This window comes from Sciurus carolinensis, chromosome 17 (assembly GCF_902686445.1).
Source record: "Sciurus carolinensis chromosome 17, mSciCar1.2, whole genome shotgun sequence".
NCBI classification, from domain to species: Eukaryota; Metazoa; Chordata; class Mammalia; order Rodentia; family Sciuridae; genus Sciurus; species Sciurus carolinensis.
In genome coordinates this window covers 43746109-43773218 of record NC_062229.1, presented here as the reverse complement: position 1 = coordinate 43773218, position 27110 = coordinate 43746109, and the positions used below count along the sequence as shown (strand labels likewise).

General features: G+C 41.7%; 1 protein-coding gene across 1 annotated transcript in view; it reads left to right on the top strand.

Moving 5' to 3' along the window:
* The first annotated feature begins 10620 nt into the window (after nt 1-10620).
* The window catches only part of Ube2e1 (ubiquitin conjugating enzyme E2 E1), a 67946-nt gene continuing 51456 nt past the window's right edge, over nt 10621-27110 (top strand). Inside the window, exons 1-3 of the mRNA XM_047530625.1 lie at nt 10621-10776; nt 11883-12067; nt 16348-16398. Of these exons, the coding sequence (XP_047386581.1) occupies nt 11916-12067; nt 16348-16398 (203 nt within the window). The 5' untranslated portion in view covers nt 10621-10776; nt 11883-11915. The remainder of the gene's footprint in view (nt 10777-11882; nt 12068-16347; nt 16399-27110) is intronic.

Below are 27110 nucleotides of genomic sequence, written 5' to 3'. Positions count from 1 at the left end.
CTGTGTTGCAGAGACGGGCTGAGAACTTGTGATACTCCTGCCTCAGTTTCCTGAGTAGCTGGGATAATAGGCGTGGGTCACCTGAATAGTTGCTTTTTGAAGAATCATATTAAAGAATTTAAGAGTAGATTTTCTTTTTTTTTTTTTGGTGCTGGGGATTGAACACAGGGCCTTGTGCTTGCAAGGCAAGCACTTTACCAACTGAGCTATATCCCCAGCCCAAGAGTAGATTTTCTTGATGTCTCTAATTTACATTTAATTGGTTTAGCAAAATAAATAAATAAATAAATAAAGTAAATATAACTAAATATCATCAACTCTTCAATATAGGTGGTGAGTGGGTATATGGGGATCCTTGTACTAGTCTTTCTCCTTTAATGAGTGTTTGGAGATTTTCATAATAAAAAGTAAACAGGCAAACAAAAGGACCTTTTTTAGAAAGCAGAAGCTGTGTGCCAAAGTTTTGTTTTGTTTGGTGCCAGGGTTTGAACCCAGGGGTACTTAACACTGATCCACATCCCCAGGTCTTTTTTGTATTTTATTCAGAGACAGGGTCTGGTCGAGTTGCTGAGGGCTTTGCTAAACTGCTGAGGCTGGCTTTGAACTCACATTGCTCCTGCCTCAGTCTCCCAAGCTGCTGGGATTATAGGCATGCGCCACTGTGCTCCGCTGTGCCAAAGTTTTTTGGGATGTGGCCTTGTACAGCACCTTGTCCAAAAGACACAGTACAACTCTGCCTTCCACACCTTACGCAGTCAGGGACTTCATGTATATTTCATGAGGAGAGGACATAAAAATCCCATATTTAAAGGGAAATAAAGTCATCTTATAGCCCTAGGGAAAACCTCTTTGGCCATTTTTATGAAGGGCAAAATCTAAACTATAAACTATCTAGTTGGAGACTGTGTAGCATTTAGATGTGTAAGAAATAAATTATGGAATGAAATCAATAATAGTATGTGTTTGTAATGTAAACACATTGGAACTGTAAGTACTTTTTTTTTTTTAATAAGAGGAAAGTTGATGATTTTGGTAAAGATTGATCCATGAGCAAGGACAGAGCTAAGAAAAATCTATAGAATTTGAATTCCCAATTCCCAGATCTGTACTAAGTCACTCATTTACAAGTAAGAATGTTTGAGAGTAAATGTTCACCTTTAAGTTCATAAAATCTTTATTCTACTTTCAAGCCCAGTTCAAGGAAAATCACAAGTTTTCATTTCATTCTCTAGTCGTTTCCAAAAATAACATCTTAAATATATACCTCTTAGACCAACCCACCGCCCTGAGGATTTATTTTAAGCTAAGACACAACTGGAACTAAATAAACTCTGAGCATTGGAATATAAATCTTGGTGTAGAAAGGATCCTTCTAATCTATCCACCTATGCAGCCAAGGACACAGTGGTGCCAAAGAATGACCAAGAGCTATGGAAAACTGTTTCCACCCGCCCCCCCGCCACTATTTGAGGGTTTTTGAATATACATCTTTATTTCTTATAATTATAGGAGAAAAAAAATCTGTTTTCAAAAAGAAGTTGTGGTTCTCCACCCCTCAATACAGTAAACATTTAGAACTCTAGGAAAAGACAAATATTTCCCCCAAATTATCCAGTTCTAAATTTCTCTCCTAGATTAGAGATACAAACTTAAGCAGTTTACAGATGTTGTGGAAAACAGTCATATCAAACAAAAAGTGCTGATTATGATAGGTTCATTGCTTCCAAGAATCCAATATGCAAATCTCATGGGGGAGAAAAAGCATGCTCAGGAGCCTAAATATTTTCACCAACATTTTCCATACTGGCCCATATTGTGTTTGACAAACTTCCCAGAGAAGTTCCTTGTGTTTTAAATTTCTTTGAAAATCCCAACTTGTCTACAGCCAGTTTTCTTTCTAGATATCTTGATTTAGTACTTTTAAGAAGCTAGACTATCTTTCCATTTAAAGAGGAAGAAAATTAATTCCAGGTAATGGACACAAATCCTTTGCAAAGATTCTTTACCTAACAGTTTTCCAAACAATTAAAGCAAAAGAGGTGCAAATTCTGGCCATTCTGACTCACTCATTGAGAGAGCAGCATATCAGAGCCAAATCCAGATGTTTTCTGACTTACGTGTTTGTCGATGCTCTTTCAGAGGCTCTTGACTCTGCAACAATCAATCAACAGGTGGTTACTCAGCTCCTGGCATGAGCTTGGCACTGGGTGGAGTTGGAGTAGGACTGGGGTCCTCCCCTCTCTTCTTTTCTAATTTCTCAACCCACAGGAAACAACACACAATAATATATAAGTGAGGTTTGCCTGCATGTGCTCTTCTAATTTATTAACTATGGGACTGCCAAAGAAAGCCCAAGGTCACTGAATTGAGCCTTGAAAAAATATGATGGGCCAGGATACATGTTAAACTCTACTTATGATAACAGCTATTTATTGGGCACTTAGGACAAGCCAGGCACTGAACTTAGCATTTCACAGATGCTTCTCATTTAACCTTCAAAAAACCTTATGAAGTGAGTATTCTTATCCCAGTTTATACAGCAACAAAAAGTTTAGCAGATTTAAAAACTTTCTTGAGATCCAGGTGCAGTGGCTCACACCTGTAATCCTAAATGCCCAGGAGGCTGATCACAAGTTCAAGGCCATCTTGGGCTACACAGCAAGACCATGTCTCAAATAAAAAATAAAAAGGGCTGGGGATGTAGCTCAGTGGTAGAGCGTGACCCTTGGTTCAATCCTCAGTACCTCAAATAAACAGCATCAACAAAACATAACTTTCCTGATGTGCAGCCAGGAAGAGGCAGGGTAGGTGGGAAACACAGGGATGGTCATTCTCTTAGCTCCTTGCACTGTGCTCCTTCCCAGAGAGACGGAGGGGGAAAGTGGAACAGTGGGAAAAGGGGGCAAGAATGCTCCCCAACTTTCAGTCTCTGACAACCTGTGGGGAACCCAAAGGTGATGTGTGTAATTTCAGCCACAAAGACAAAGTGATTATGCTCACCATTTTCCTGTTTTACTCCTCCTCCATCAAGGTCTAGAAAGATCTCTCAAAACGAATAAAAAATAAATAAATAAATAAATAAAGGAATGTTTGCTTCTGTCCTCTCAGTCACTTTGGGCAAATATCTGTTTCTGCTTCACTGTGAGATTTAGGACAGCTTCCAATTCAATGAGTATAATTAAGGAAGCAGGGTGGGTGTGTATGTGTGTGTGGGAGAGAGAGGAAAAAGTGTATCTGCACCCACCCAGTGACCACTGTTGAGGGGATAGCCGGTCTGCCTGGCAGCCCAGCTCCCTAGGGAGATAGGACAAGGGCAGGCTTGCCTGCATGGAGATTACCTCCTGCTTCTGCAGTCCCTAGCCACCGATCCACTCTGAGGTGTAGAAATGTGGATTCCACGAGTCCCCATAGTGCACTTTGATTCCCCCGAGGGAAAGGTCTCGGTTCTGCTGCAAACTAGTTGCCTGACCTCAGAAAGCTCATTCTTCCTCTCTGCACCTCAGCTTCCTCATCTTCGACTAGAACAGGATGCACTTGATGATCCCTCCAGCTCTTCCAATTTGGAATTCTATAACTCTGATGGGAAGACTGGGATTCCTCTTCATGCTGGGGGGCCCCTTCAGGCCTCATCCTGGGGCCACCCATGCCCCCAACAGAGAACAGCAACATGTACTCCACACTCTTGTTGGTGCAATCATTAATGTGTGAATGATGGAAGTGAGAGGAGGCAGGGAAAGAAAGAACTAGAACTAACTAAAGATGAGGTTGAATTCCCTGCCTTTATAAGCCCAGAAAATAAAAAATTAACAGTTGCCTCCCTAAGGCCAGTCTTCCCTGATGGATTCCTCCATGACTTCCTTGACTCCTTTCTGGCTTTTCTACCAATCTAATCTTAAAAGATCCATAGGCCAAAATGCCCCTAACGTCTTTCCCTTGCACCTTTTATCCCGTAATGAAATCCATGCTTCCTAGCTCACACTGAGTCCCTCCTCGACTTTCTTTCGTCAACTTTCTTTCTACCCACCCATTTTCTGAGCCCTTCAACTGAATTAGTCTATTCATGGTCTCCACAATCCCTTTCTGGGTTTTTCTGCTTCCATTTTTTGCTGTTAGTGGTACTTTTAAGATTTAACATTTGGGCTTCACAAGTGTACTAAACTAATCCACAAATAAAACAGTGGCACAGGCCTATAATCCCAGTGACTCAGGAAGCTGAGGCAGAAGGATCAAAGTTAGCCTCAGCAACAGGGAGGCCCTAAGCAACTTAGTGAGACACTGCACAAAATGGGCTGGGGATATGGTTCAGTGGTGAAGGGCCCCTGGGTTCAATCCCTGGTACCAAAAAAAAAAAAGTAAAACAATACAGAAATATGAGTTAGCAATCTTTCCTTCATTCCCCTCATTTCATTCCCTCTGAGGTAACTGTATGTTTTTTAAAAATTTCAAAATTACAAGAAAATCATAAGAATTTTACAGAAAATATCTTTATGCCCTGTACCCAAATTCATCAAGTTGTAACATTTTGGTACATTTGTTTTTATCATTCTTTCTCTCTTCCACACACACTGTTATTTATTTTTCTTAACTATTTGAAATAGTTTGTAGACATCATGCCCCTTTACCCTTTAATATTTCAGTGTGTTTTTCCTAAAAACAAAAATATCCTCAATATAGTTATCTACTTCAGGAAATTAAACATTGAGACAATACTTTTATCTAATCTAACTTGGATACTCTAGTTTTTTCAGTTGACCTAATTCGGTCCTTCATAGTTTTTTTTTCCCCCCCATCCAGTATAGGATCTGGTCCTTGATCACATATTTTGTGTAGTTTTTATGCCTCTTTAGTCTTTTTTTCAATCTGGAATCTCAGTTTTTCTTTGTCTTTCATGCCAGTGATATTTTTGAAGAATAAAGGCCATTTTTTTGTTTTTACTAATAAAATATTATGTTAATAAAACACACGCCTGTACATGCGCGCGCGCACACACACACACACACACACACACACACACACACACACATTTTCTTTTTTTAAAGAGACAAGGTCCTGCTGAAGACTGGCCCTGATCTTCTGGTCTCAAGTAATCCTCCTGCCTAGCCTCTGGAGCAGCTGGGACCACAGGCACACATCACTGCAGTTGGCTGTAATTTTATATTTTAATAACAATCTATTTTGGTTCCATCTGATATCTTCCTTATCTTTTTAATGTCCTTTCAATCTTTGGAAATGCCTCTCTATTTCCAAAGTTCTGCTTGTCCTTCTAGACTCAGTTCTAATCCTTTCTCCCTTGGCCCTTGCCAGAAGCCAGGAGGTACCTCTTAGACATCACATCTGCCACAGAACTCAGTACTGTGCTTAATCCACAAAGGCTAATTAATAAATATTTGTTCATTGAGTTCTCAGACATAAGTACTATCTGTGACAAAGATGCATCATGTAGGCTTAGCAAGTCAAGAATGGTTGGTTGCCAGTTGCTTCTAGGGTTTACGATTGAAGTAAATTTTGGATTAAAAACTGGATCCCTGACTGTAGATTTGCCACACCACGTAATGGTGGGGAAGTTGATATATTTTTTTAAAGTTTCACCATAGATAATTATGAACGTGAAACGAAGTAATTATTCCCTATTATTTTGCTCCTCCAAATTTTGGTAAACTGAAAGTCTTAAATTTAGGAAAAGGTTTCAGAGATTAATAAACCAAACTGCTCAAACTGCATTCCAGTATATTCCAACATTGTCTGTCCTCATGTGAGCAATGTATAGGAGGTTGAAGAAGGTTAATTTGTTTAGAAAACAGGTCCTATAGAGGAAATGCTAAATTATAAATTGAGAAGAGTGCTCTCGTACTAAGCTCTACCCATTTGTAGACATCAAATAAACCCTTATGCCCTTGCCAGAGACAGCATTAGACTCTTAGCAAGCCTTGGTAAAATTTGAAAATCACATGGTTGTTCAATGCCTCCATGTGGTAGAAAAAATAATTTAGCTCTGTCCTAGCTTCCTGTGATAGCAACACTAAGGACTAATAGAGTCTGAGGATGCATAGGGTCTGAGATCAGCATTATTATTTTTTTAAGACTATTGGGAAAATGACCTAAATTAAAGATAGGCTTCATGGAATTGACCCTTTTTTTTGGTGAGCCTTCCTTATCTTTCTGTATAAAGAACAGATTTTTCAGCCAAAGGAGCAGCATCAAATGAAATGAGTGGACTGAAATCTACAGTGAGACTATCTTTTCCAGAAAGGCTTTGAAGAAATTCTTTTTAAATTCCAAACACAAGCTATGTTTGTTTGTTTGACAGAAAAAGGAAATGTTTTCTATTTAGCCACAGGTAAAATTTACAAACCATATAAACCAACGTTGATTTGTTTGACAATTCTTTGGGCATGAATTTGACCAAAGAGAGCGGTCATTTTTGTGAAATACTGGAATTTTAGTGTCAGCAACCAATCTAAATAGGAGTGCTCTAAAGTTAGACTGGGTGTCTTTTGAATCAAGGGTTTCCTTTCACCTCCTAGGGATCAGCTAGCACCTTGATCTTCAAGTGCTTGTACTTTAAAGTACTTGATATTCTAAAGATGACTTGAAGAAGAGAGTAGGATCATTCTGAGAAGCAGGAATAGGTACTAGTAAAAGCTGGAGCCTACTTTTTCAAAGCCCATGAGATGTCACAGTGCTCCTCCGTTTGGGTTTCTGTGACTGGATGCTTTTTTTTTGGGGGGGGGGTACCAGGGATTGAACTCAAGGGCCTAAAGTTTTAAACTGAGCTACATCCCCAGCCCTTTTTTCAAAGAGGCTCTAAGATGCTTAGGGCCTCACTAAATTGCTGAGACTGGCCTTGAATTTGCCATTCTCTTGCCTCAACCTCTAGAGTCCCTGGGATTACAGGCAGGCAACCACCCTGGCTGGATGCATTTTTTAAAAATGTAAATGAAGCAATCCTATCAAAGCAGTCAATGTGTATGCATGCATTTGCTTGCACATGCATAGACTACAACAGAAAAGTGCTTCCTTCTGAGGGAAACTGGGAATAGGGGGAGAGGCAGAAGGATAGTTGTGTAGCACACCTTCTGGTTTCTTTAGAAAAATACTGCATGAGTCTGGCATGGTGGTGCATGCCTGTAATCCAGACAGTTTGGGAGGCTAAGGAAGGCAAGAGGATCACAAGTTCAAAGTCAGCCTCAGCAATTTATTGAGCACCTAAGCTATTTAGGGGTCCTCGTCTCAAAATAAAATTTAAAAGGACTGGGGATGTGACTCAGTGGTTAAAGAGTCACTGGGTTCAATCCCTAGTATGAAAGAAAAAAAAAAAGAGAGAGAGAGAAGAAAAAAAAGAAAAAATATATATTCATAAATGTGAAATAAATAAAGAGGGAGAATTTTTCTCAGGATGAGGGATAGGGGCTTTCCATAGTGGTCATTAGTTTATTCAAGTAGATGTTACAATTCAGTGATTTCCTTAGCTTGCTCTCATCCTCCCAGTTTTCCAGCTATGTCTTGATTGTTAATGCAATCTTGAAAATATTATCAGTGTTCTTTTATATTTAATATAGTTTTCTCCAATGTAATAGAGGCCCTTCTTCCACCCAGTATTGCCAGAACTGACAGGATCATCTGTGAACAGCATGGGTCATAATTGCTATTTTGCCACCACTTTACTTCATAACCTTGGATAAGATATACCTATTGGCTTTCTTCGTCTTAATTTCTTCGTTTGTAACATTCTTAGGGCCCTTCTAGTAATCAAATCCTTATTCCTTGACAATTCCTTCCTCCTAGTCTCCCCACCTTCCCCTGAGGATTTTTAATCCAGAGGCATTCTACCCCTAAGCTACATCCCCATCCCTTTTTTATTTTTTGAGACAGGGTCTTGGTAAGTTGTGCAAGCTGGCTTTGACCAAGTGGCTGGAATCGCAGGTGTGTACCACCATACTGGCCTTCAGGGAGATCAATTTAGTTCTTTAGGCCTTGTAGTTATTAAGTAGAAGAACTAGAAGGCTGCAAACGCATGTTTTTCCCAAGATAGCTGTACATTCAAAATACATAAAGATTAGTCTTTTGAAAGCAGTGGATTATTCTCTAAACATTTTGAGGTCTTTATTCCCCCTCAGCAGGTCATTCTAAAACCATAAAGCACTAACTTAAACTAGTGTGTATTAGAGATTAGAGGAGGACACAAGAGAGTTAGGAGCCTTCCAGACAGGTAGCTGGGAAAGCTACTTCCCGATGTAGGATGAACTCTTGGAGTTCATAATTTATTTCCCTAGGGACCACTCTGAACCAATCATCAACAATGAAACATAAAATACCATGTACCATTTTAAAAAAAAATATTAAAATTATTATGATAGTATTCAAGTGCATAATTTAAGACAACCAATATTAAAAATTTACCCATTGTCCTGGTTATTTTTAAATTTTTATTCTTATTATTTTTTGGTACTGGCGATTGAACAGGGGTGCTTGACCATTGAGCCACAACTGCAGCCCTTTTTATATTTTATTTTGAGACATGGTTTCAATAAATTGCTGAGACTGGCTTTGAACTTGTGATCCTCTTGCATCAGCCTTGGGAGCGCCCAGCTGTCCTGGTTACTTTAACAAATCAAAACTTTTATTTTACTATGATCTCTGCCAGCTCTTCTTTTTATACATGTATGATTTTTTTCCTACTGTTGGTAGTCATAAAATAAACATGTACTTTTAAATATCAGAAATTCAAATTTTCATGAGGAAATGTCAGTTTTAATTACTCTCTTAATTATTTTCCTAAAACTGAGTTCATTTTGAATTACTTATTATCTTCTCTAGAATTTACATCATTTCCATCAGAAGAACAAAAAGTATACAACTCTTTTAAAGGCATTTTTTGTTCTCGGATATCGTACATAAGGGAATGTCATCATTTTTATATGCTCTACCAGGACCCCTAAAACCAAACTCTAAGAAAGGGTGTGTCTGGAGATCTTTTCAAAATTCATATGCTTTTGGGTAGTGGAGGGAGAGCTCTTGTCTGGAGGCAGGAAACTGAAATGATGATCTGTAAAGATTCTTCCAGTTTTACATTTCTTGATTCTAAGACAACTCCTGGTAGATACAGGTTGCCTCATAAGCATTGAGCAAGAAGTGTGTGCCATTACTTTATGAATCATTTTTTATTCCCCCTGGAGATAGAACCCAATGGCAGTTTACCACTGAGCTTTACCAGTTATTTTTAATTTGAGACGGGGTCTTGCTAAATTGACTGGACTGGCCTTAAACGTGCTATTTTTCAACTTCAACCTCCTGAGTCACTGGGATTATAGTCATGTACCACCATGCTACTTTGTGAATCTTAATAAAGTTGGGATTTCAGGTTGATTACTAGAAGGACTTAGCTGGATATTGGGAATGCCTGTTTTAATGGTTATTAATATGCCAAGGGTTTTATATCTTGTGTTGTTCAGTGGTGACTGAAGCCATTGTTACCATAGAAAATGATGGTAATCTGAATATTTTTAAGTGGCCTATGGAAATTTGACTTGGGATTGTCTCCTCAATGTCAAGACCTTGTATGTGTGCATTGTTGTATTTGGATGGTGCACATTTCTTCAGTTCCCTTTAATTTAAATGACAAATAGGTAAGAAACTAAGTTGTAATTTGATGACAGTATTTTAAAAAATCAATTTTGTTAAAATGCTAAATAAGGAACAATTCAGCAGAATTACTGTGATTATTCTAAAAATATTATTTGAACAGCATTTTTATTGCAGCAAAAGGTTAAAAAAAAAAACCCGTAGAACTTTCCATCCGATTTCTAAAATATCAAACTTCACATCTCATGTAAACTGACACTAAAAATTCTAAATCCCGTCTAATTCAGTGGTATATGATGTATTCCCAGTGACTTTCACATTTGCAAACCCCATCACACGTTGGTTTTACCTGTCACGAAATCCTTTCTATCACTTTTATAAAACCACATCACTTTCTGTAAAAAGTAAATGGAAGACTCTAATATTGTAAAATTGCACGTGCCTCGTGCCCTAAACAGAAAACTCCTAGCTTGGGATTTTCTCACAGGCGTGACCTCTGCTCCTGGCAGGTAAATTGCCAGAGGGAGAAGCAAGTGTCAGCCTACAGGAAACCTTGTTGAGGGATCTTTTTTTCCTCTCTTTAAACCGATCACTTTTTTTTTTTTAGGAGGAGTTCCCGCTGCATTCTCTAGTCCAAAGTCCTGGCCACCAGATTACCATCTTTTTCACCAATTTGCCACTCCCCCCTTTCCAGAAGCCTTCATTGGAAAGAACTTCCTCCCTCGATTCCATCTAGTTTCAGTCGCCCCCCCCCCCACACCCCCTCGTCTCTCACCGATTCCCCTGTCGCGCCCAGAATCCAGGTCCCCAAGCCACTTGAGAAAAAATTCACACCCCTCGCCCCTTCCCGGGAGTCCGGAGGCGGCGCTGGGGTGGGGGTGTGGGTGGGGAGGGCGACAGGGTTTTCCGGGGTCCCCGGTGTCCTCCTCGCGCCACCCCCTGAGGTGCTGCAGGGGGAGGGGAGCGCGGGTGGGTGGGACCGGGCCGGTGGGGGAGGGGTGAGGAGGAGGAGGAGGAGGAGGAGTGGTGTGTGTGCGAGCGTGTGTGGCTGGGGGAAGCCATTGCCTGTTTAATAGTTGCTGTTGCTGCACTTCCGCTTCTCTCCCAGCGAGAGAGAGACACGAGTGGCCAGGCCCAGCCGCAGCCGCAGCAGCAGCCGCGGCGGCGGCACGGAGGAGCCAGACACAAAGAGAGGTACGGGGATCCCCCCCGCCGCCCGCCGCCCCCCGGCCGCGCCGCCGGGCCTCGGGGACACCCCTCGCCGCCTCCCGGACCCGCGCCGCCCGGGCCGCCGGGCACGGGGCCGGAGGGTGGCGGAGAGGGGCCGGGGAGCCCCAGGGGTCCGGGGCCCGCCCGCGGGGGATGGGCAGGGACCCCGGGCCGCGTGGGGTGCGGGGGCCGCCCGCGTCGGGGGCCGGGGGGGGGGCATTGTGGCTCGAACTGTCAGCGCTGTCCGGGAGCCCCCCACTGGCCGCCGAGGGGGCCGGGAGCGGGGGAGGGGAGTCGGGGGAGCCCCGCTTTCCTCCGGGGCGGGGGCCGCGGGGATTAACCCCTCCCGGGCCGACGGGCTCATTGTTATTCCGCTACTGCGGAGGCCAAGCCCCCCGCTTCCCCCACCCCTCCGCGGGGGGCGATCGGGCGTGTGCTCGGGACCCCCGCCCCGACCGCGCAGTTCCGAGCGGGGCCGCCCTGGGGCAGGCCGGCGGGAGGGGCGTCGGGGCGCGGCGCGGGGCCTCGGGCCTCGTCGCCCCTGCCCCCCCGGCGGCCTCTCCCTTCCCCCACCGGGCACCCGCTCCCCGCCTCCGTCCCCCCGTTTCGGCTTCCTCTCTTACTCCTTCCCGCCCCTCCTCGCTTCCCGACCTCGCCAAACTCCGCTCGTGGCCCCCGCAGTCTCGCCCGGGCCACCGGCCCCCCGCGACCCCCGGAAAGCGGACAAAAACAGCCCCGAGGCCGGCCGGCCGCCGGGACCTTCCCTCCTGTCCCCGCCGAGGCGCCCCGCGCCCCTGCCCTCCTCCACCACCTCGGCTTCCCCTCCCGGCCCGGTGGGGAGCCCCGGGGGGCGAGGGAGGGGCTGCTTGCCGGGCTCCAGACCGTTTTCCCACCGCGTCCCCCACTTGGGGCCAAAAATAAACAAGCCACGACCGATTTGCAAAAGCCTTCATGGGCCTGGAGACTTTGAAAAGCGGGTGGTGGGCGGCCGGGTGCAGCCGGGGTCTGTGCCCTCCTGACAGCACCCTAGTTCCTTATTTACACCGCCTGCATGGTTTGTGTGTTTCTGTTTTGTTTCCCTCCCCCTGCAGGGGCCGTTTGCGGGGTGGGGTGGGGGGTTCGCTATGTCGGATGACGATTCGAGGGCCAGCACCAGCTCCTCCTCATCTTCGTCCTCCAACCAGCAAACCGAGAAAGAAACAAACACCCCCAAGAAGAAGGAGAGTAAAGTCAGCATGAGCAAAAACTCCAAGCTCCTCTCCACCAGCGCCAAGAGGTACCGTACCCCCCTCCCGCCCCCCTCCCCCAGGCTTCCTGTCTTCCGAACTGCCTGGTACTGCATTTGATCTGCCTCCCAGTGAGGGTAGCTTAAGTGCCCCTTATGGTTTATGTGTTCTCAAAGATGAAAATGGGGCCATGGAAGCCCTAATTATTTTCTCTGTTGCCTCTTCTGTTTTACTTTTAATCATTGTCCACACGGCAGCTGTTGTGGCTTGCTGCTTGCGTTTCTCGCTGAGGTTTGTAAGAGTTCGCATTACTTTTGTTAGTGACCCCCAAATTTGATTTCAGGTCACTAATCTGTGACCCTCTTCAAGGCTGTCATCCCACTTCTTAATTACTAACACATTCCCAGACAGTCGTGTCTAAATGAATTCTATGACCATCTTACTTCCTCCTCACCTGTTGCAGGAATGATCTTTTTTGAGCAGTGCTTTCTCCACAAATTGCATAAGGAATAAGTAACTCACATGAGCAGTCGGTGATGTTTTCTGATGGAATTTAAAGAGATTTTTCTGACCTGGAGAGTTGGGGCAAATAAATCAATCAGTAAAAGATTGTAAAATGGTTATTCCACATTGTTTTTATGATTCTCTTTTCTGAGAATTTCTATTTGCTAAATTTCAGGGAGACTTTTTCCTCCCTGTGCCATTGGCGCTCATACTGTAAAACTGAAATTTCACCCCTTCCCTTTTTTTTCAATTGAATTCAAGCAGTTGCATTTTCTTTATTCCTTTCCTCTTACCTCTCTGGTGGTAGCTACTTTTTTATGCTGTCATCCTTAAGTAACATCCTCTGATCCCCACGACCCTTAAAATAATCTATAGCAGATTTCTAAGAACCCCCAGACATCCTTTCATAAATCCTTCTGTTCTCAGTTAAATAGTTGTTAAACTTTAAAGTAGCAAGCTGGGAAGACAGTAAGGAATCCAAATGCTGGGTTAGATAGGGATTCCATTCTTAAAGGGATTTTCTGAAGAGATTGAGAGTTTTGTCATTCCCCCTGACTTGAAGTTTGAAAATTTAGTAAACCATGTTGGTGACCTAGCTGTGGGTTGATGTAGTGATTTCAGCTTATTTTAAATATTGTGAAGGTCTTGAGTGAAGTGGCAAGATGCCTTGGAAGATTGCTGACATTTTCAGGTTAATTTGATTGTATCTCATCTTCCCAGGAGTCCTAACTGGCCCTCTTTGATTAGCTCAGAGTGGGTTCCCCGGGAAACTGGCATCTACCCTACCCAGTGTGCATGGGCCCTTTTCTTAACAATTACCCTCTCCCAAGCCTCTAAGCCCCCTATCTTCATGCTGCTTTTGGCCTGACCTGTCCCAATGTAGGATATTTGCTTTAGGTCATTAGTACTTTTTTGTATTTTGCTGGATATGCTATCCCTGGTGTTCATGAATCTATTTGAGGGTAAAGACATAGGTACCAAGTAAAATACAGTCTGCTTTTTGTTAGCATTCACAAAGAGGAGGATTTTTCCCTAGACACAATTTGTTCATTTAGGCAGAGGAGATTAAAAGATTATTTGGAATGGCTGGGAAAGAGACCGGAAGCTACAAATAGTGATTTTACCTATAAGTTAACATCAGTTTTGTTTTGTTTTTATGCAGTGAATCTAGTTGCTTGGAGAGCTTGATGCAAGAGTGACTTTTTGTGTTAAAGCAGGGCTAAGGTTGATATCAAAAGGCAAAAGGTGGAGAACCACAGTATATCCAGGAGAGTAAAAGAGGAAAATTTGGTGTTAGTGTGATCCTATAGATGGTTGCTTTGTGAAATATATTGATTTGGAAGATACGTTTTGGCCATGGAATTGGAAGGGATGAATGTACTAGGAGATGGTGTGAAAACGAAGCCTTAATTGGCAGACTTAACAGGTTGCTCGTTGCACATTGGAAAGTAGTTTCTAAACCATGGGGAGAGAGAAGAAAGCCCCCATGGAGAGTAAGTTCTGAACAAAACTCATTCCATGGGACATATGTATGCATTCCTCTTGCAAATCTTTGGCCAACACCCTGGAAATGGTGCAGATGCTGGCTGTTAAGATGAAGTGCATAAGGCTGTCTGGTTATTCACTTTTTAGGTATTAAGGAATCTATTACCTTATTTGACCCTAGGGAGAGGGCATTTTTGCCTACATACATAGGTCTTAAAATGCAGTCAGTTCAGCTGGCTGCAGTAGTGCATGCCTGTAAACTCTGCGACTGGGAGGTTGAAGCTGGAGAACTGCAAGTTTCAGGCCAATCTGGGCAATTTAGAGAGATTCTGTCCCAAAATAAAAAATAAAAAGGGGGATATAGCTTAGCGATAAAGCTCCCTTGGGTTCAATCCCCAGTACTGCAAAACAAACAAAAAACCAATTATAGCCAATTCTAAAAGCTGCAAGTAGGGAATCAGGAAGCCAGGGTTTGGAACTTTTAGTCTAACCTCCAAGGAGTTAAACAACAGGGATGCCACTGTTTTAGAATTGAAATGCTTATTGGTAGCAGGGGAATTTAGCAGGACACTGGTAAATAAATGACAATAGAGGACTGAACAAACCCCTTTCTTAAGTTGACCAGATTTTGTAGGGGGCAGGAAATATCCTTCAATAGGAAAGTTGAAAGAACTTCCCCAGTGGTAGCCCTTAATTTTTTTTCTTTTCTTTTTTTTTTTACTTTAACGTGGAAGAAATAGCGCCTTTTAAAACCTCATCCCTTATAGTGGCCTCTTCCTACCCTAAGAAAACCTTTGGAAATAGAAAAGCATCATTGTCATTTAAATTGCCTAGCGTGTATGTGTTTGGTCGTGGCTTTACTACCAAGCTGTCGTGAGATTTTAAAGTTGTAACACAGCCCGCAGGGCTTTATATGATAGGAGAAAATGTTATACAAATAGGTGTCGTTTAGAAGTGGAAGAGGCTCATGGGCCCCGAAGTTTGTCCTGTTCTTGAATGCTCGAGCGCCTAGGTAAGAAGACAAAGGCCAGGGCTTGGTGTGAACTGCCTGGTGGCTTCGGCCTAGGAGTGGGGGATGGGGCTCTTTGTGAAGTCGAGGGTTGGTGCCGAGGCAGAAAACTGGGGTCCGGGGTCTGCGTCCACAGTGCAGGAAAGGGCAGGCCTTCCAAGGAAGATGGGACGTCGGGAAAAGGCAGGCAGGTTCCTAGAGGAGGGCTGAGCACGCGAGCGAGCCTGCGGGCGGAGGCCGGCCCGGGTGCACCTGTGCGGCCGCTGCGGGCCGTCGCGTGGCGTCGGGGCCGAGGTTCCGGGCGGTGCAGAGCCGGGAGCGTCCCCCGCGCGGCACCCCACCCCCTCGGGCCGGCAACTTCACCCGCGCGCGCGAGCCGTCTGCGCGAGAGTGGGGGCGGGAGGCACCGGCGGCGGCGGCGGCCGGGCGGCCAGCCCCGAGGGTGCGCGACGGCCGGCAGGTCAGTCAGTGCCCGAGGGGCCTCGCGGGGAGCCGCCATGTTGGCTTCGTCACCGAGGACTCGGGCCGGTGTCGGGCAGGTCCCGGGATCCTCGGCCTGCTGGGGGCGCCCTGCCGGGCCAGGGGTGGAGCGGCGCGTTCCCGGGCGGGGGAGGCCAGAGGGTCGCGACCTACCCAGCCACCGAGGCTCTGTTCTCCGTCGTGGGGAGAGAAGGAGCCGGGGAAGGAGGATCCAGGAAACTGGTCCGCGAGTGAGGCTGTTCATTTTTGCGGTGCTGGGGATTGAACGCAGCACCTTCTGCCTCCCAGGCGAGCACTGGATCCCTGAGGTACAGCCCGCCTCATGTTTTTATATACACACATACATATTTTTTTTCTTTTTGATTTTGAGACCTCGGTCTCGCCTTGTTGCCCAGGTTGGCCTCGAACTTTCCATCCTCCTGTTTGACCTCTTTACTCACTGGGCTTACAGGTGTGCGCCACCTGCCCAGCTCGCAAGCGGGAGGCTTAAAAATGATTCCTAAACGGCAAACGGAAATGTGGGAGGCAAAATTGGAGCCCACACATTTTAGATGATGGCAGGAGACCTCAGGCTGCCGCTTCACTGCCTCTGGGAAAAAAGTTTTTTCTTAAATTACAGACCTGCACTCCACCCCACCCCCATCCCTCATTGAACCCATCTGTGCAGACTCTACCACTGAACGACATTCCCAGTCCCAGACCTGAGTTTTTGATGTGTCGTTTCCTCATTCCCCAGTGGAATCCAATTATCGCGGTTAAGTTTGTCAGCCAGACCTATAGTTACAGGTGGGAGGCTTCCAAGGCCTTAATGCTGCTTGTGTTTGTTTCTTTTTCCCATTTCCGTGACTCCAGGATTCAGAAGGAACTGGCAGACATCACTTTAGACCCTCCACCCAACTGCAGGTGAGCTGCCTTTCGGATTATTTCCTTTTTAAAATTTTTCTAATCTCTTGGAGTTTCCTTTGTAATATTATAGATTTTTGCTTTACTTTGGTTAATTCCTTGTCTTGGTGCTAGCATCAAGTAACAGCTGAAATGTATTAACCAGAGTGTAATGTCTTTGATGAGCCTTTGACTCTCAGTAATTTGTAGAAGAGAAATAATGGATTTATTTGTAGTGAACACTACATACTACTGCACTTTTACATACATGAAACAAAACTGCAAAGTAAATTTAAAGGTGTACCCTTGCCTAATGGATTTTTATATGTTATTTAAAGATGAAGTGAAACGCTTTAGTTGCTCAGGTAGATTTTGGTTTTAGAAAACGGCATTGCTACAGTAATGTCTGATTCAAGCTCACTGAAGCTAATATAAAGCATAGAGTTAAAACATTGGATCCTCAAACTTATTTTGTATTGAACTTTTGGCAGAGCACTTCAGGAAATTATTTGTGGCTTTGATAAAAGGATTTTGTTTGTAATTATAGATTTAAATGCCTACAAGGTGGTGGTTTCACTTGATAATGCTTAATTCAGACCATGTATATGTATGTGTGTTCAAACTAATTTGAAACCAGCTTTCAAAGGGTTTGTTGGTCTCTTAACTTTATTTAGAATAGCCATTTTGCTACTCTTGAGTCAAGGTGTAGGGAAACATTTAAAACTAATGGGTCTATTTTTGCAAGGGATACTCATTGTTAGATCCTATAACTCCTGAAGTTCAAAAATGAAATATAGCATTTCATACTTCTCAGTTCTTGGGATTGGCATTGGAATGGGATGTGAGATTTCATTAGTGGTCTAAACTTGTGGGAGGAGTAGGAGTTACTGACAAAATATTGGCCGTATGCAGAATTTAAGGTGAATATGTGGGAATGTTCAGGTTTAAAACTAAATGCAATATTTTACTTCTTAACACTGAACTTTCTAAACTTCTTACTGGATTAAATGCAAACTTTAGCATTGCTATTTTGGATACTTTTTTTCCCCTTGAACTTGGGATTGAACCCAGGCACTTGACCACTGAGCTATATTCCCAATCCTCCTCTTAAATTTTGAGACAGGGTCTCACCAAGTTGCCCCAGCTGGCTTCCAACTTGTGATTCCCCTGGCCTCTGCCTGCTGGGTAGGGTAGCTTGGATTACTGGTGTGCATCACCATACACAGTTTAGATGTACTTGTTCTTAATGTTAACCAGGTGTGAGATGCTTGTTGAAATTTTGTCCTTTTCTGTGAGTAAAGTCATTTTCAATTTGAAATGCTCTTAAAATATAGTTTGAAACTGAACCATCTAGTCATTCTTGAGGATTTCTTTCATAGCTAATAAGAATCCTTTTATTAAGTTGAGAAAGTAGGGATGGAGTAACAGGTGTTCAAATGGAAGTATATAGCTTCCTGTGTTTGGTTGTGTGGCGTCTGTGGACAGTCCCCATGGTAAGTCTGTACTGTGTAGTTATTGCTTCTGTTTGATATCGTATCTCTCTGTATGTGTCCCTTGTGAGTTCATACAGCTCAAGCTGATGAAATTATAACGTTTTTAAAGCATAGTTTCAAAACTAATATTTTAGTAGAACATATAATGGCTTTCTTGTGGATAAATACCATCAAATTTTAAATCATAAATAATTTGAAGATTTTCATGGTAGGAATCATTTTTTAAAAATAGAATAAGTACATTTCAGTTTTGCTTTATTTTAGCTGAGTTCATGTGAGAGTGTGTTTCTTAGGCATGTAGAACTTTTTATCTTTGGAAATCCACCTAATTAAGGTGAAACTGGGCATTACCTGTCAGGGGAAGCTATAAGCTGCATGACTATTGGGTGATTGGTAGACAGACAAATTTTAGTACACTTGAAGATTTGGAGAAAAATATCTAATTTCAGTGAAAGTACCAGTCATCTTTATTTTGTGAGAGACTCTATTACATTGTCCTTTACGAATACTGACTGCTATATTTTCTCAAGACATCTTCTAGTGGGATATTTTAAGTAATGTGAACTAAAATTTCTCCTTTTAAGCCAGACTCAGTGGCAATTGCTGTAATCCCGGTGACTCGGGAGACTGAGGCAGGAGAATTGCAAGTTGAAAGTCAGTTGAGGCAATTTAGCAAGACCCTGTTTTAAAATAACTAAGAAATGCTGGGGGTACAGCTCAGTGGTAGAGTACCCCTGGGTTCAGTAACTTCTACCAAAAAGTATTTTCTTTTTAACTTTCAGTTGCTCTTACTAGTGTTACAGTTTTAATGTTAGAAGTCCTGATATTCAGATCTTTTATATGAGTTTGATTTTATGCTTTGTTCTGGTACCTTAAAGAATATAATTATTTAATATTTTAGTGCTTTATTGTTGGAGATGAAAAAGAATGATTTGGGGATAATTTTTAAAGTTAATTTCCAGTTAGAATGTATGAATTAAATAATAAATGCATGCATGAAAGCTGAATAGTTTGGTTCCTGCTGAAATTGTGATTTCATCAACAATAAATTATGTATTTTAAAAGTTTTTTGTTTCCTTTATTTTTATACCATCCATTTCTTTTCTTTCTTTTTTCTCCTCTTCTTCTTCTTTTTTTTTTTTAATGTTTTAGTTGTAGGTGGATACAATACCTTTATTTTATTTTTATATGGTGCTGAGAATTGAACCCAGGTCCTCACACCTGCTAGGTGAGTGCTCTATCACTGAGCCACAATCCCAGCCCATAAATTATATTTTGAAAGAGCTAAATACTTGGTTTTCAATTATTGTATCTCAGATACATTTTTAATTTTTCCAGAACTGCCTGCCTTTAATCAGTATTCAGTTTCTTTCAACTCACTGTGCATTTGGTTAGACTTTTTTCTCTATCATTTGGCTCAGTTCTTTTAGGAAAAAAATAGTCTTAACTGCTGTAATGACTCCCTAAAGCTTGTCCTATCTTGGATTGTAAAATTATGTCTATTAGATAGCTGGTATACTCTGGACACTTGAGTCAGTTTTGCAGCTGTTATTTATAGCCCACAGCTCAAACCTGGCTAAATTGACTAGTTATAGCTGTATAAGTAGCCCTTAGACATACATGTAAATGGTGTCTGCTTATCATTATTGGCATATTTTGCCTAGGTTCTTTAAACTTCAGATTTTATTTAGTGAACACATTTATATTATGAATAAGCTTCATATATAGTGACTTACAACCTAAAAGTTCAGATTTTGGTTGGGTGCTAAAAGATAAAATGTCTTTGAGAAATCATTAAACATTTCAGTCATGGGGAAAGAATAATAAAAATAAATTTCCTTTTATCTAATTCATTATATTTTTACCATTAGTTTTCTTTTTCCTGAATAGACAAACCTAAGTCAGTGCTTTTTATTTTTCTGGGAGAACTGTGTTGTATAATAACATACATTTGGATTTAAAGTTTTACAATTAAATTGTACTCCTTTTGTGCGTATGTGTGTGACTGAGAGACTGGGGATCGAACATGGGTTGCTCTACCTGAGCTACATTTTTTTTATTCTGAGGCAGGGTCTCATTAAGTTGCAAAGGCTGGCCTTGAACTTGTGATCCTCCTGTTTCCCCCTCCTAAGTAGTTGGGATTATGGGCATGTACTATCTGCATTCAGCTCTAAATCATATGATTTAAAGGTGAAAGAGAAGAGCATTTAAATTTACTCAGCCTCCTTTTCCTCATCTATTAGAAGGGCCTAATACCTGGTGTGCTTGCCTTATAGTGTTGTAAAGTTCAATTGAGATTAAAGTTTTCTGTATGTGATGGTGATATTAGAATTGCCTGTTTAACCTCTTTTGGAGAGTTAATCTTTTTAACGTTACCTTTTTTATCATAAAATTTATTTAAAATGTATTATAAATACATTTTTAAACCATTACACAATAATAAAAGAATATGTGTTTGAGAAATCAAATGCAGAAGTTTGTAGATTAAAAAGTGAAAGATTTCCATGACATCTTCTGTTCTGCTCTTTGCACAGAGATGGCAAAGAGCAGCTCCAAGTTTGCACTTTGTATATAGCCTTCTAGATGTTTCTTTGAACCTATATAGTTGTTTTTCTCATTTAACAAAATCTGTAATTGTTGATAATGATAGTGAGATGTCAGTTTAGCAGTCCCAGGCCGCTAACCTTGGGAATGAAAGGAGGTCTATTCCTTGCAGCAGTACAGTCTTAAACATTTGGTCCAAGTTCAGCATGTTTTTAAATGGTTGTTTGAGTGTGAGTGGGATTAACAAAAGTCATCCTTTACAAAAATCATCTTATGTGCTGAAAAACATCCTTTCAATGTCTTTCATTTATCTAATGTTGCCTCATTAAAGATAAAAATGTGACTTAAACATCTGAACGATGGTTAGTTTCATCATTTTTCATTTGGGGTGTTCAATTGCAGTGTGTTTATCTTTACATAGGTAAAGGCAGTGTTGAAAATAGAACCAGTAGACTGGAATGGCAACATAATCACAATAGCACCCAAACAAGGGTCAACCTCCTGAAATTAGATCATCACCTGGGGCCTAAGCCGGGTGGAAGGAAGGAAACCTGTCCAGAAGTGAATAGCTTTCCAAATGAGTACTCTTGTGGCTGTTGTGTTTACCAAAAAAACTTTATCTGGTTTATAAAACCCGACTACTACTATTCCTCCAAAAGCACAACAGAGCTGTGTATAGTGATGCACACCTGTAATCTCAGTCATTGGGGAGGTTGAGGCAGGAAAATTGCAAGGGAGGTCAGCCTGGAAATCTTAGCAAGACCATCTCAAAATAAAAGACTGGGTGTGATGGCACATGGCCTATAAACCAATTGACTCAGGAGACTGAGGAAGGAGAATCACAAGTTCCCAGCCTCAGCAACTTAGTGAGGTCCTGAGCAATTTATTGAGACCCTGTCTCAAAATAAGAAATATAAAGGACTCAGGATGTTGCTCAGTATTAAGTGTCCTTGGGTTCAGTTCTTGGTACTAAATAAAATAAAATGCCTGGGGATGTATCTCAGTGGTAGAGTGCTTGCTTGCATGTGTGAAGCCCTGAATTCAACCTCCTGTTATTTGTGTTTCTCTCTCTCATACACATACACAGACACACAGAAAACAAGATTACCATATGACCCAGCAATTCAACTGTTTTCTCAGATTAATTGAAAATGGACTCAACAGATACATGTATGTCAGTAATCATAGCAGCATTATTCATAATGTTCAGAAAGTGGAAATAAATCATATCCAAGTCCTATATGTACAGTAGAACATTCAGCAGTGAAAAGGAATGAATTTTGGATACATGGTTACAATGTGAATGAACCTTGAAAATGTTACACTAAGTGAAGTAAGCTGGATGCAAAAGGACAGAGTATGATTCCACTTATATGAAATATCTAAAATAGGCAAACTTGGGGACAGAAAATAGATTAGAAGTTTCCAGGGGCTTTGGGAAGGAGAGAATGGGGAGTTATTTCTTAATGGGTGCAGAGTTTCTGTGTGGTGTGGTGAAAACTTTGGAAATAAGTGGCAGTAATTGTACAATAATGTGAATGTAATTAATGCCACTCAATTGTACACTTAAAAATGGTAAAAAAGGCAAATTTTATGGGGTGCAAGTGTGAATAAAACCACAGTAAAAACTATCATGGGCTGGAGTTGTGGCTCAGTGGTAGAGCACTTGCCCAGCATGTGTGAAGCCCTGGGTTTGATCCTCAGCACCATATACAAATAAATAAATAAAATCATTGACAAGTAAAAAAAATTTTTTTAAAAACTATATTGCTGTTAAAGTATCACTATTTTGAGGAAAATGCTTATAGCTTACAAGATACCACCAGTCTGTGGATTCTTGTAAAGGATGCTGATGCTGAATTCGTGTTGCAAACCTTGAGTGCCTGTTCTATATGAAAAGGCACTGCCTTCAAGGAGTTCTTAATCTGTATGGGTGGTAAGAAAGGCATACACGGATTTTGAATGGTACTTGGAAATATTGAATATTGTCTGGAAAGTAATCAATGAAAATGACATACTATAAAGTTCAGAGGAATGAGAGCTAACTTAGACCTGGATATGAAGTGTCGTGTCTGGAGCATTTAGTAATCTGAGAAGGCTTCACAGTGGGGTGAAGAGTAAGGGGTTTCCTTGGTGGAGGAAACATAAGCAAAGATGTAGAGAGGGCTCTCTTGCATGGGAGTGAATAAAGCTTTGGAGAGTTAAGAAACAAGAGGGAGGATAAAATAGAGTGCAATCTTGTAGTGTTTCTCAGTATTGGGCTAAGGCTTTGAATTTCATTTTATAGAGACTGGGGGGAGCAGTATCATTCTTTAGAGCAGGAGCTGTAATTTATTTAGAGCTGAGCATCTGGGTAGAGACAAATAGGATTGAATAGAGCTGAGTGGGAAGCAGGAGACTTGGAAATGGCTGTAGTAGCCCATGTGGTACGTCAGAGAGGTACAGGTGGTGGCCATTAAAGTGGAGAGGAGTGCGAGGCAGAAGGCAGTATAATCTGGGGAACTTGGTTACTGATTTTGATACGGAGAACTTTAACAAGGAATCCATGGTTCTTTTGGGTACGGGGAAGATGCTGGTGCCACATTAAACAAAGCAGATAAGGCAGGAAAATGAACTGACTTGGAGGCAGAGGTCCTCTCTCCAAGGTTAAAAATGGTTTGATTATTTGCTTTGTTGATCATACACAATGCTTGGTAGCATGTTACTGCCACTTAGTAGGTCAATAGTAAATATTTGCAATTTGATTACACATTCGAGTTTATTATTTATCAGTTTTTGAACTCGCAGATCTACCTACTATTTAGATAAGATTAGACAAATTAAGTAGATAATAAATCCCCTTAAAGGCAAGGACAGTGATTTCTGTCTTTGATTATGACCTTACTTGTTTCCCCCAACATTTTTAGTTTCAGAGTTTTCAAAGCAGCAGAAGAATAATACAGTGAGCACCCACCCTTCACACTGACTCATCAGCTGTTAAAATTTCAGCATGTTTGCATTGTTTCTTTCTGTTTATTTTGAGAAATCACATGAAAGTAAACTGCAGGCATCATGATGCTTCTGTGTATTTAGGTTTGCACATGTGGAATCTGAGATGGCCTGGCAGTGGTGCCAAACTGAGGCTGGCTTTGGAAGTCCACTTTTGATTTGAAAGTTTTGGTGATGGTAAAGTGCACAAGATTGCCAGGGGAATAGGAGAGTTGAGAATTGTGTTCTGAGAGATGTCTGCAAATGCAGAATGGGTAAATGAAGAGAATTGGGAGAAAGAAGCAGCAAAGAAGAAGGAAGATGAGCAGAGGTTGCAAAAGCCCTAGGGAAGGTCAAGGAAATTTTCTCCTAGGGCTTTCAGATATAGAGTATGCTTTATAGGCTGAAAGGAAGAAGCAAACAGGAAAAGGATGAAATTGCAAGAGAGGGAATCATAGTGTTTTATAAACAATTAGAGAAGGTGAAGTATGGAACGGAGGCCTTAAGTGGAGAGTGGATGCTGAGAAGGGATGGTAGCCTGGGATTCTGATGAAGTGACAGTTTCCTAAAGGATTAGAAGCCTTTTTGGTGCTTGGTAGCACTCCAGCTCATGTAGAATTTGAAGCAGCAGCATCTGTCTCCAGTTTGTTCTCTCACAGTAAACTTTTTAAGTTCCTTGAGAACATGGATTCTTATTTTTGCATCTCTACAGTGTCCAAGGAAGAGTAAAGAGTACGTATTTGTTAAATTAAAATGCAAACACAAAAACCTAATTTAGGTCTGGTTTAATAGAACATTTCATTACCCTCTTCAGAAAATAATGGAAGAAGTTGGGGAAATTGCTGTCATGTTTTACAACTGACCATATTGCTGGCAGTCTGAGTTGGCACCCAAGCAGTTTTGGCAATTTAGACCATCCTGGAATTGCAAAGGAACTGTTTATCAGTGTGATACAAAAGATGTGATCTGTGTTGTAGGCCAGATAGAGAAGATATATTAAAGAAAATATAATAGCTCTGATTCACATGTTTTGACTTCATAATGTTACCATTTGCCCACAAGTGAGTATGGATCTAGGGGTGCTAAGTAAATTGGGCTTCCAGTGATATTCCCCCAAATCCTAAAGCTCTCCCAGATAGTTGGTTATGTTAGAGATGCTGGCACCCGCTTGAGACATCTGACACATTCCCTATCACCAGTGAAGTGAAACAGGGTTTCATAATAAGCCCATTCTTACTCAGCCTCTCTTATGCAGCCACACTCTGAAGTGAAACAAAAGACCTAGTAACTGGTGTCAGAATATGCTTCTAATCCTCTGGGAAACCTCCTACTCTGTAGGCTAAAAGCTCATCAAAGCCCCTGCTTGAGAACTGGAACCCAGGAACGGTTATATGCTAATGACGCTTTTCTTGAAATACATGTGCAAGTGATTATGGATTGCCTTCCAGAGTCCATGCCACAGCACATAGATAAATCTTTGGCATGCTAAGGTAATGTCCCATCCAGTTGGGAAAGTCCTAGAGAGTACTAGAGATTTTCATATGAGGAGTATAATTCAAAGTTGTTATTAGGTTTAACTACCTTGGGAGGCATACTGTTCATTCATACTTTGTAACAAAAAAAACCCCAAAATCTGTCTACTTTTCAAAGAATGTGCGCTGACCTGAATGTGAAAAAGTGAAATAACAGACCAAAGTAAAAGAACTAGTATCATCTCTTACACAGTATTCAAAAGCAAATTTGCCACAGTTGTTACATCAGACTTGTCTCAATGGATCTGTCAGTACTAAATTTTAAATAATAGTAATAATCAATGGAGAGGTTTTAGGAATTGTTGAAAGTATATATAATGATCATCATTTCAGGACTTTGGGCATTTACATCTATTTTAATAGGTGGAAAATTGGTGTGGATAGATCCTAGTAAATTGTATAGAGACATTGAAACACATTTTCAAACAGCAGTAGAATAGGTTGGGATGATCTGTCTTGGAGAAAAGTTTTAGATATGATGCAACTCAAAAAGCAGAATTATGATCATGAAGCAGGGCTATCAAAGAGTGACAGCAGCATGAGTAAATAAGATCCTAGTCATCTAATGTATTAGAATGTTCTTGTGCTAGGCATTGCTCTGTAGGTGACTAAAACAAAGCTAGCTTCTGGCTTGTGAAACATGAATTTTAATAGGCAATACATGCAACAGCCAGTTAAAAGGATTAGTGTAAGTTGGAATGAGGAGTAGGAAAGAAACTAATGGAGCACAGTGATAGGGAATAATTGGAGAGTGCAGGGAGGTTACCTGGAAAAGTCTTAAGAAGACATTTAGGTAAAGACCTGAAAGATGAGGACAAAGGAACTAACCTTGTGCAGAGTCCAGGAAGAACATCCCAGAAAGAGGGAAGCATAAACACAGAGGTCCTGTGGTGTTGGGAGCCAAGTGATGCATATTATATAAACCATGGTAAGGAGTTGGGATTTCATTCGAAGAACAGTCAGAAGCTATTGGAGATTTTAAGGATAGGTAGTGACATTATCTCAGCAATGACTTAAAAGACTTTACCCACCTCCCCGCTTATGGAAATAGCTAGTAATATGACCCTGATGGGAGAAGGGAGGCCTCTGCTATATTTAAGGTTGCCTGGTGATGGTTGCTAGGATTAAGAGGTGGCTGTGGAGAGGGGGTTAGAACACTATGACCTGCCTGTTCAGGTGTTGATGAGTACATATGGGAGTCATGGGAAAGGAGCAAGAATGACATCTACATTTGTGGAGTTGGCTGTTGGCTAGAGGATGGTGATGTTTTACTGATTGGGAGACCCCTGAAATAGGGTGTGTTAGGAGGAAGGTAAGGTGGAAACGATTCCTTTTCAGACATGTTAGGTTTAAGCTAGATTGCCAGGAGACATCCAAATGAAGGTGTCTGATGGAAGTTGATATAGGAAATTGAAATGCAGAGGAATATTTGAGGTTGAGATATGTGAACATTCAGGAGACCTCACTGGGCGGAGGATCTGGAGTGTCTGGCGAATGGCTCTAGCTTACCTGGAAACACAAGATGTCTCGAATGGAGGCTTAGGCACCTATCATTTAGAGGTTTTTACAAAGGTAGAGGCAGAGAAGGAAAAAGTGTGGTGTTAGAAGGCAGTCAGTGAAAAGTGTTTTGAGGTAATAGTGATTATCAAGTCTGAAGTGATGCTGTGTGAGACTGAAGACCTGCAGCTAGCCATTGCATTTTACAACTGGAAGTTTGTTGGTTACCTTTACATGACCTAATTTAGGGATGACGAACCTAAGACCTAATTTAGAGATGACAGAAAGGAGGGAATGATTTTCAAGAAAAGATGTTGGTAGTATTCTTCACGGTTAGAAGATTTCATTGTATTTTTCTAGAAAGGTGATTGGGTATTATCATATATATGTGTGTGTGTATATGACAGGACCTCACTAAGTTGCTGAGGCTGGGCTCAAATTTGTAATCCTTTTTTTGTTTGTTTTAATTATACATGACACTAGAATGCATTTTGACACATTGTACACAAATGGTTAAACTTGTAATCCTCTTGTCTTGGCCTCTCCAGTCACTGGGATCCCAGCATGTGTCATGACACCTGACTCATTTATACTCTTTTTATTGGGGGGGGGGGGGTGCTGCTGGGTTTGAACCCAGGGCCTTGTATATGCGAGGCAAGCTACCAACTGAGCTATATCCCCAGCCCCTCATTTATACACT